This window comes from Dipteris shenzhenensis, chromosome 10, assembly GCF_047967505.1.
Source record: "Dipteris shenzhenensis isolate YYH24624 ecotype China chromosome 10, Dip_SZ_1.0, whole genome shotgun sequence".
In the NCBI taxonomy this organism is placed as follows: Eukaryota; Viridiplantae; Streptophyta; class Polypodiopsida; order Gleicheniales; family Dipteridaceae; genus Dipteris; species Dipteris shenzhenensis.
The window spans coordinates 2,438,093-2,449,347 of record NC_141605.1 but is presented as its reverse complement, the minus strand read 5'-3'; the positions used below and the strand labels follow the sequence as shown (position 1 = coordinate 2,449,347).

General features: G+C 42.9%; 1 protein-coding gene across 1 annotated transcript in view; it reads left to right on the top strand.

Moving 5' to 3' along the window:
• Window positions 1-10,017: 10,017 nt before the first annotated feature.
• LOC147897257 (putative LRR receptor-like serine/threonine-protein kinase At5g65240) overlaps window positions 10,018-11,255 on the top strand; it is a 122,264-nt gene continuing 121,026 nt past the window's right edge. Inside the window, exons 1-3 of the mRNA XM_087380960.1 lie at window positions 10,018-10,240; window positions 10,370-10,499; window positions 10,635-10,706. Coding sequence (XP_087237086.1) covers window positions 10,141-10,240; window positions 10,370-10,499; window positions 10,635-10,706 — 302 coding nt within the window. The 5' untranslated portion in view covers window positions 10,018-10,140. The remainder of the gene's footprint in view (window positions 10,241-10,369; window positions 10,500-10,634; window positions 10,707-11,255) is intronic.

Here is an 11,255-nt window from a genome sequence, read left to right as displayed (position 1 = left end):
GCATTGTATAACAGGACCAAGTCACCTTCCTTGATGTCTCCGATATGGCGAGTGGCCCATCTTCAATAGGGTGTTTTTGTTCCCATGTCGTCCTTTCCCTGTTGCAATTATGGAGGAACATCGCATGGTCTAGTTGCAGGCATTGCCATGCACTCATGTAGAGGTTTAGGAGGAGATTGCAGTAGTGAGACGTCACATTCAAGAATTTCAAGACGAGCTCCATCTGATGCATACAGAGCTGCAACACCCTACTTTTGATGAGACAAGAGTGGACACTACCATGACCAACCTCATTCGGTGGTCTTGGGAGTGGATTTTGCACTTGCTATCCACACAATAAGCATGCATGCAAACACGTTCGCATGGGTCCTCCTGATCCCTTAACACCATCGACACAGATACATTGGAGGAGGAGTGATCCCAATCATGAAGAGGAGCACTCCCTGCGGTTTCTCATGATGGGTTCGACCAAAGCCAAGGGACACCCTCGTATTCACACTCACCCCTTGTACGTGCTCAGGTCTACGTGTGCAGGTCTCATTGGATGGATGCAAGGTGTTGAGTGCATCATCCTCTCCAATAGCGGTTTTGGTAGCCTCATGCAATCTATTTGGATGGGTAGCGACACTAGGAGTGGATAGACCAATGGTTCAACCTACAAGAGGGGGACAGATGGCAACCCAAGTTAAGTACACCAAGTTTTTGGGGAAGAAAAGCAATGACCCTGATGCTCATGTCAGGCAATTCAAGAAGGTGTATGCGGTCAACAACTCGCTACCCATGGTGCCACTCTAACACAATAGAAGGCAGTGCTCGAATCGACCTTGGTGGAAAGGCATCAAGGTGGCTTGCAGAGTATGCAATGGACCATTTCACCACATATTATCTCATCTGCACCGCGTTCTTGAGACAGTTTCGTAAAGAGAAAATGATACTGTAAATTCTAGAAGGACTGCGGCGTTTGGACCAATAGGGAGATCAAGATGCGGAGGACTATGTGGCCCACTTTTTTCTACTTCTGCAACGTGTTCCTGTGACACAATGGCCTGCCAAGGAAGTGTTGAACGACTACTTCATTTTGGGGTTGTCCCATGATTTGTGGATGGCATTGGCTACAGTGGATCGGGTCACTAGCTCACAATAGTTGTGGAATAAGTGCTACAAGCAGGAGAGTCTATGCATGGCCGAGTGGCTAAGAATCACAAGTCCTCGAAAGCTAAAGCCAAGAAGAAATCAGCAAAATCCAAGAAGTCAAATGACAATGATCAAGATTCGGAGGATGACAGTTTTGAAGAGAATTTTGAAGAAACCAACAGCGAGGAGTCCGACTCAAAAGCAGAGAAGACCCAAAAATCCTCTAAAGGAGGAAAGGTCACTCTAGGGGCTTCTGATGATGGCTCAACTGGTAAAGCCTTGAAAGGACTATGGTGCACGCATTGTCATAATCCAGGGCATTCAGCAACAATAAGAAATTGTGTGTGATATGCATGTCCAACACCCACAACACAATGAGCTGCCACTATAATGGGCATGGACAACGCACAAGGGGTTAACCGCAGTGGCCAGCTTTGGGGGAGCAAGATCCGGGTGCATCCTATGTTCAAGAGGAACATCCACAATCTACTGGGCCAAGAGGCAGTGGCAGCAGTGTCCGTGGTCACAGACGAGGTGGTGGAGGTCATGGGCTAAATCGGCCAAAAAATTGTATGTTCTATCTGGGGGAAGGACATTGGCGAAATGAATACCCAAAAGCTCAAGAGTGGGATTGCCAACAGAAAAAGGCGATGCCTAGTACCTCCATGGTCCACATTGTGTATGATGGTTCGACGGTGTGTCCAAAAATCAGTATCATCACACGCGCTAGCACAAAACTCAAGGGTAAGGTCGCAAAGAAATGAGGCACAATGCCGTGCAAGGTGCAGCTTGCAAATCTGGTTCCCCAATCGGAGCCGAATATTGTCCAAGAAAAGTTCAAGCTTCATCTACCAGGCAATGGTCTAAATGTAGTCGAAGCAACTCCACTTTTGGTGGCAAATCAAGTCAGGAGGCGGGCAATTCTCCCACAGCGGGAGCCAAAAATGGAATCCATTCTGGAGGCACCTATACATATTTTGATTGGTAGGCAATTACTGCAATCCCTCAACAATTGCTGCAATCCCGGGTTCCATCGACAATTGCTACAATCCCTCAACAAGGAGTCCGAGCTGGAAGAGGTTGATGTATGCCAAACTGCTTCTTTGCTTGTGCCGACAGTTCCTCTCACGGTAAAAGAAACTACCGGACTTTCGAGCAAGTTCTAGCGGACGGAGGTTTAGGAGTCAACATCGTCACTCTGAAGACATGCCAAGAGATGGGATGCATGTAGTGGGAACCGGCACCGTTCCTAGTTTGCATGGTAGATCAGCAATGAGTTCGACCACTAGGGATCTTACGAGTGGTAGTCTTGGAGGTGGCTAGAATTTCATTCGTAGTCTCCTTTGTGGTGCTAAATATGGAGGCTCCGGCCCCAGAATACAGTGTGCTATTGGGTAGGCCCTGGCTGCGCCAAGCAAAGGTCAAATAGAAGTGGGAGCACAATGTCATTTCTATGCGATGAGGCAAGAAGAAGGAGTGAGTTGCAATGGGCATAGTGGATCCCTTGTCAGATGCAGTGCGATTGGTGCTGGTAGCAAAAATGATGAATATGGTGGATGGCCTAGATGAAGACGAGGCATTCCTCAAGGCCAACCCAAATTTGGTACCACTATTTGTGGTCAATTTGGAAGAAATTACGGAGCACTATCTTCACCAAAATCTTTTTGCGGGCTCCATCAACGCAGTCCAGGATGAGGTGACCAAACAGCAACAAATGGCCATCGACATGGATCTACAGGATCTTTTGGAGCTGGAGCAGGAATTTGAGGAGCAAATGGGTCGAATCACAAGGGTACAGCAAGCGAGCCATGAAAGAAATTTTTGCCCCATATTTGACGGAGTTCATGCGGATCTTTTTGGATGACCTCAATGTGTTCTGGGACATTCATCGAGCACTTGGAGCATCTGTAGAAGTGTTTCTAGCATTGTTGGGAAGTATCTTTTAGTTTGAATCCCATGAAATGCGTGTTCACAGTGCGGAGCGGGCGACTCCTAGGTCATGTCATCTGGACAAAAGGAATTGTGATCGATCTAAAAAAAATGGCCATGATCATGCAAGCACCTGCACCAACAACACCAAAAGAGTGCCTACGGTTCATGGGTCAGATCCGCTAGCATGGTCAAAATTTGCAGTTTCTAGATCACATGGCCATACCCTTAAATGTGCTAGCTCATGTGGAGCCGAAGGCGTTTCTATGGACAAAAGAGTGCGATAGGGCATACAAGCAACTCAAAATTTAGCTCTCGTGCGCACCGGTGTTGATGTCTCTTGATTGGGAGAAAATTTTCCATGTGTTCATTGATGCTTTAGATCGAGGCAATGTGTTGATGTAGGAGGATGCTGATAGATGGTACCGCCCAGTCTATTATGTGAGTCGATGATTTCGGCTGCTGAGAAGAACTATTCCATCACTGAACGAGAAGGACTGGGAATGATCTATTCCATCAAGAAATTTTGGCATTACTTGTTGGGACGACCCTTTGTGTTTCATGTTGACCATTCCGCGTTGCTGTACCTAGTGAAACAGTAGAATCTTATGGGTTGACTAGCATGCTGGGTGTTGTTGTTGGAGGAATACGATTTCAAAGTCATCCATTGGCTAGGATCCCAGCTACGATGGCTAATTACTTGTTCTGATTCAAGTCTATGGAGATGCCAACTGGAGTTGAAGATGAGTTTCCCGATGTTGAGCTAGCGGTAATATTTTAGGCGGATCCAATCGACATTGAGCCCAAGGTGGTTCTAGAAGGCCTGTGGTCTTGGTATGATGAGATGCTGTCATTCTTGACCACTGTGCTACTTTTGGAGGCTAACCTACTCGAAGACAATATTCCATAACCTATTTAATGTATACTTTCACAAGGTCATATTTTCGCCCTTCAATTGCTTATAGGATTAGCTTCTAGCGAGTTTTCCACCTACCTACATAAAGAAGGGATGACCATTTGATTGTCTTGTTTTCCATGCAATAGTTGACATCTTCTCTACTTATTCTCCACAAATAGTTGAATTATTGCTTTTCCGATCTCCACGTGCCTCATTGAGCTTTGCAATATCTTCTTATTTTCATACATAGCTTTGTGTTCACCAAGTTCATGTTGTTGTCTGTATCTGTAAAAGGTTGCCTTTGGAATGCATCTATCTTATACAATGCATTCTAACAAACTTTCATTCCTTCTATACAGCCAATCTACCATCCTTTTTATGATCTTGTTATGGCATCGATATGTCATAATTTACCATGTATCTTATACCATGCATTGTAACAAAATTTCATTCCTTCTAGAGCAAAGTTCAATCTACCATCCTTTCTATGAACTTGTTATGCCATTGATATACTATAATTTGCCATTATTCAAAGATCCTTTTATGCTTTGATTGTAACAATCGATACTTGCAACATTTTGGATTCTACTTGCATTACATTTTGTATCATACTTCCCTTGAGATATGTTTTTAGCCCTTGTATTTCTATCGATCATCCTATAAGGTCTTTTTTTGCTAAAAATTTTGGCTCTTGTAGCATTATCATAGACATAGTCAACAAGAAGACATTCTAAAGTATCATATAAGGCATTATTTGGTGCATTCAGTTCCAATTTACTCCCATCTACAAATGGAAGTAATTGTATTGGCCAATCGATCACTATTACTTTGAGTCCATCCTCAATAGTATTGGGGATTATTCCACATGCACTTTGCAATATTATTACAGACATGGCTATTCCAAAATGATGATCTCCTAGCTCCTCAAAGTTAATTGGTTCATAAGGATGCATGATTAAAATGTAACACAACCCACTAGTGTTTCATTCTCATCACATCAAAAAATAATTCTAAAACAATCCTCTCTATATTGTACAATTTTTTGGGTATACTACCAACTTGCCTAATTTTTTGGGTATACTACCAACTTGCCTCTGTGTGTGTGTGTGTGTGTGTGTCTCTCTCTCTCTCTCTCTCTCTCTCAAATTGATCCCATGTGACGTGATTAATCATATCATACAGTTAGATTTCCTCTAGCTCCATACATCTTGGACTTGGGGGGGGAGACCAGGAGTTCCCCACCACCAAGATCCAATTCTATCATCACGACCATTTCTTGAGAGTATCGAAGGATGGACTCATCATCGGACCCCTATACCTAGAAGATAGGAGGAGGATAGAAGAGTCTCACATGCATTGTGGATTGCCATTAGACAGATGTGGGTCTAGTCCTATCAACTATTGCTGAGGATTGAGGCAAGAAGAGATGGAGGCATACGTAGGGAGCAATAGATCTACAAGTTGCACATTGGGGAAGGTTTCTTGCATTGTTTGACAAAGTGCGGATCGTACTAGCCTAGTGCACACAAGATCAGGGGAAGAACTGAGGACACTTCTTTTAGGAGGAACATGACTTTAAAAACACTCTCTCGATTGATCCACTTTCATGATCAGGTTTGCATCAGCCTCTATCTGATTAAGATGTGATAACATAGAGAGACACTATTGTGATAGATAAAAAGAGTGGTAGGGGGACCATGCCATAGGGTGTTGAGGTAGACCAAGCACAATGACATGTCATTGATTTGTGGATTATGCAGCAAAGATTCATGTTTTGTATCATCGTCTTTGTGAATTTGTCTCTGTTTTGTTTGATGATATAAGCATTTTCTTGATATGCATCTGCCGATCCTTGTCCCTCTTCTAGAATAGATTCCTTTGTGTCATTGATTGGGATGTACAGCAAGCAACTTTCGTAGTAGACGTGTATTGAATCTATGTGCTAATTCAAGTGCACAAAGCAAATGATGTGTGCTCTTTTTAGTTTTTCTTCTCTACCCTTTCTTGACTTTAAGTTGCTTGCATATTTGGCTAAGAAAATGGTCCATAAAGATGGTCCACGATCGGTGTACTTTTGGATTATATCTTCATAGAAGATGTTTGTGTCATGATCTACTAAGGTCATCAAATTTGCTTTTTGCTTTAATAGTAGTGTCTTGTCTTCTTGGAAATTGGTGTTGATGAACGTGAATTGTCTCGATGAGCTTGTTAGCGGGAGCGATAAAGATGTTATATGTGGAGCCTGATCTTTTTTCAGAGGTTGTTTTTAGCCATGCTTTGGACCTAGGCGTGTTTATACCCATTCTATGAAGGGGAGGGGGTGCCCCCCCTACTACTCTTGTCAGGGGGTTCTAAGGAGGACTAGCGATAGCTATTAGGCCCCCCTTGGTGGGGGTTCATGGGCAGCGCTCCCAAAGCCAAAAATACATGAAAATTGGTGCATGAATTGTGTGGTCAAAAATTATAAAAAGGCATATGTCTCACATAGTAGGAGAGGAGTGGATATATTGCTTGTATCTTGTATCTTCTCACTAGCTAGATAAGAAAGACGCTAGCTTGTGTAATCTTGTATCTTCTTGTTGGCTGGATACGTTTTGTATCTTGTATTTTCTCGTTGGCTGGATATACTACTTGTATCTTGTATCTTCTTGCTGTGGCTGGATAAGAAAAACATGGGGCTGGTTGTTTCTCCGTGGACATAGCCCACATTGGGTGAACCACATATATCGCTGTTTCTCTTTCCCTTCCATTCTCTATACTTTTTGTATTGTCTATTTTATGCATTCTACTTCTTGCATTGTTACGTGTTTCTCTTAGCAAAAGCAATGTACGCAGCATGCTGCGAACTAAGCTCTTGGGTGTTTATCATTGGAATGCTGATGTACAATAGATGTTCAATTGTGCTTATTCTGTATTTGAATGTTTCTTTCATTGCTCTTGTTATTGTGTTGTCTGGCTTTGCCATGTATGATGTGTAGTATGCCACTCACCTGCACATTCAAGATGAATTGTATGCATCCCATAGGGAGGATAATGTAAGGTTAAAGAAGTATGTGTAGATATCTTTTGATTCTCTCTTCAATAAGATGGTTGGCTTTGTTATAGTGTATCTCATTGTGTTGAGGTATCCACTTTTTGTTGTCTCAAGTAGTTGCAACCATGCATAAGATGTAGTTCTTATGCCTTGTTTGAAGACTAGCAAAGCTTTTGTGAATTCTCCAATGCTTGAGAAGGTCTACAAGTCATTACAGCTGCTCTATCTATTGACAAAGGTTCCATCCACAATTGTGAGCTACTCAAGCTGCCCACCAACAGCTCAAGAAATGGTGTCAACATTGACCACAACAAAAGTAATAGTTGCAACATTAATAGAGAGGCCAACTGATCGTGAAGTATGACACCTCAAGCAAAAACTCACTTATTGACTTCTCAAGGAAACAAACATATCCCAAAGGAACGGTTCAGCCTTGCTGATTGTGGTCGTCAGATCAACATGCATTGAAAATGGGCATGCGGCACCATCATTAGGATTTTTTTTCTTCAACACAGCACCTTCTATGCAAATATAGTTGTTGACCTCCACAAACTCGGCAAATCTTGCTAGGAAAACCTCCGAGATCACCAACGTGACAGTTTGCTTCATAGAGTGGTCTATTAAATCAACTTTCACAAGCTTCGGCCAAGGCCCTCTTGTTGCACGATATGTCCCATACGTTATGAGCACTTTCCCCTCAAATGCAAATCAAACACATTAGCATGGTCCACCAATTGATTGCATGGAGCAATCGATGTATCCTCGAAGTGTTCAATAGCCTCAACCTTTCAAGCAATCACAACATGCTGCTCATTGGGTTTGTGATCACCTACGAAGGCTTGCACCTAGTTAGACTGATTGATGAAAGATTTATTTTTGCACAAGTCAGCCATTCACTTGTGGAAAATACTTCAAAGTTAATTAGCTCCTAACCTTTAGTCAATTTGGCCATTGCTTTCATAAAAGGCAATAATTGCTTTCTTCAACTACAAGTCATGTCCATTGCTGCCAAACCCCCCGCGCCTCACCGGAGTAATAGGGTTGCTTGATGGCTTTGAACACCAAACCGTATCACAATCCCCACTACAAGGGTCTCAAATGCATGTCTTGGCTAGTATATTGGAAATGACCTTCTTACAATCTATAGAAGAAACCAGTTCGTTTTGTAAGCACTTTGACTGAAAATTCATTTTTTAAATTTGAAGCTCAACATAAGGAATTCGACTTCTCAATTTAAAGCTCGACATAGCTTAACATAAGCAATTTGAGTTTTCAATTCTAAGGTTAGCATGGGCAATTCAGTCCATTCAGTTATACAAAATTCATAAAATACCATAGGTGATGTCCATACGCTAGATTCCATCAAAGATATCAACCTTTTCTATAGCCATTCGCTCATCTCTACATATGCAGCCAAAGGAAGATGGAAGCATCACAAGACTTCAAACTCCAATCGATCGACCATTTTGCATTACTACAATCTTCTTATTCCCAATGCATAAGTAGATTCTAATGAAAGTCACATACTTGCAAGAGCTTGTAAAATTGGAAATTCTCCCCTACAGCACCACAAATCCTAGCCGCCAAAAAGACGAAGCCTTAGAAACATGAAAGCAAGGCACTCGAGAATGCATGTCTAACAAAAACTATAGAACCTCTTGAAGCTCAAAGGAGCATCAATTCACTGTCATTTCATATGCATCGAGCTTTTGACATCCATACAGTTAGCTAAGAGAATGACACCCTACAAAGGAAGAACCACATGAGTGACCCCATACCATTCAAATGGTGAACCATTGTAGATTAAACCAGTAGAAATTTAGTTGCGAGCTACTCATCCATTGGACAAGTTCATTTGAATCCATTTGCATGGTACACATGCAACTTCAGAATGGTCAAATGCATTCAATGAGATTCGCAAAGCTGAGGGCAACATCGTCAAGCGAACCCAGTCCAATAGAGCTCAAAATCCAATGCTTCTGAAAGCCTTTACCTGCCCAACTTCCTCTTCCCAATCCGAAAGACACACCCAAAGCCCATGCAGTTGACTACTACCAATCACATAGAATGGAACATTTGGTGATTGTAGAAGACAACACAAGGATGTGGCAAATGGTGGAGCCCAAATACAAAACGAAAACTTACACGAAGCCAGCCTCATAGCTTACCTGCACATCCTTCTCTTTCCAATCCGAAAGAGCAAGCCACGAATGCACATACAGCATGCCAGACCTTCCTTCCAAAGCCTCCACATAGAAGATGAGCCAAATTTGCTGGGAGGTCGACTCCCATGAATGCACATAGGCCACTGCGAGGTTGACTCCCGTAACTACAGAGAAGCCTAATCTTCCTTCTAAAGCCTCCACATAGAAGACCAGGCAGAGCCGCATGGAGGTGTCATGACTCCCACAGCCACCACCAAGCCTAATCAAAACCACCTTAAACCACCTTTAGGCACATTTCCCGTAGATAGCATCAAAAACCCAAATGTTTGCTTAAGCCTTGCTTTGGCAAGCCAACAAAAAGGATCATAGAGAATACTATGAACAAATTATCCAAGGTGAGATTTTGTAATAGAGGGTTGATGTATTGATCTCACTGGAGGTGCACTATGCATGGTTTGATCGTAGAGAGGTAGATATACAGGGTAGCACATTAGTGTTAATTTACTTTAGTGCTAGCATAGTTAATTTATTGTTTCATAATGGATTGCTCCTCTCGCATTGGGATTTGACGAGACCTTTCAAATTTCATAAGGTTAGAGGAAGCCGCGGCAGCCCAGTGGTAGGGCTCTCAGCCTACTAAGGCGGCGGCCCTCGTTCGATCCCCATGGGAGTAGAGGTAGGGCGGGTGCCCCTCGATAGCCTCAAACTGTGTGTGTGAGTTGGGTGGGTGAGTCAAAAAAAAAAAAAAGGCCCAAGGACCGCATACATCGTGATGAATACTAGGTGCTAGAATGTTGATTGCTTTTCATGGTGGGAGTTAGACAAGGTGTGAAAAGGAGCTCTAGAATGTTGACTAACTTTTTCCCGGCAAAGGCGCACATGTGGAAATTCCAAGTTCCACTTGGGAGCGCCTCTCACGGAATGAACCAGAGAGTGAGTCAGTAGCCGTTCAGAGGAAGTCGTTAGAGACACGATTGAAGATGATGATGAAGATGCACCATGCCGTCAACTTTGGCCAATTTATTTCCATCATGTTCCTCCTTCTACGATTGCAGTCGTTCGTGGAATCTACACCAGATGGTAAGCTCTTCACAAGTCCAATTAGAACTCTGAAACACCAGCTGTCAATGACAAGCTTTGTCCTTCGACTCCTCTCACTACGCGCGACATGTTAAAACACCAGTTTTAATGCTCCACTTGTTCACACAGGTGTAACCTTGATGAGGCTCAAAGCACATTTATCACCCCAAGGGGTTTTTCATAGCTGGGACAACTCGTTGAACGATCCATGCACCTGGCACTATGTGGGCTGCGACAACGCGCTTCACGTGATATCATTGTGAGTTTAGTTGTCACCGCCGACCAAATAAGCGTTCTCACATTGGTAGATAACCTTTCTACTTTTGCCACGACCCGCACCTCCCTAGGTGGGATTATTAGGGTCATGTCAATATTGCTCTCGAAAAATTCGCAGGGAACTGGACAATCTCGGCTTATCTGGGAGTCTTTCTCATGACATTGGCAGCTTATCATACCTACAAACACTGTAAGTACTTCACCTATGATGGAAATTCTAGATTTGCATGGAGGCTTAAAAGTCCTTTGTAATTAACGCTTATCGAGGTGAGTATTTTTAGAGGTGTGCGCTAACAGGGAATGCCAATACTTGTAGAGGGAGTGAAGACGATTTCGAAGACGTTATAGAAAGGAAAAAAGTCGCATGATCATGTACTCGTCGTGTAAATACGTGCTCAATTTGTACGTCGTCTCAGCATATTCCAAACAATACTTTGTGGCAAAGCCAGCGAGCCATTATTATACGCGCTAAATATTATCATAGATGTTTCTTATGCTCGTTTGATACCGAAAAGTTTTGTTTTTCAACTAGACCGCTCTAGAAATGATGTGATATTCGCCTGGTGGAATTGATAAGTCCAACAACACACCCATGTGCTGCAATCATAAGATTGTTCGTTATGCCATTGGTGGGGGTGAATGTGATTTTCTTCTCCTCCTCTTTTTCTTGTTCGTCTCTTCTTCGTTCTCTAAATGCTCGAAAGAACTTGTGAATAGGAACATTAAAGGACAACTGAGT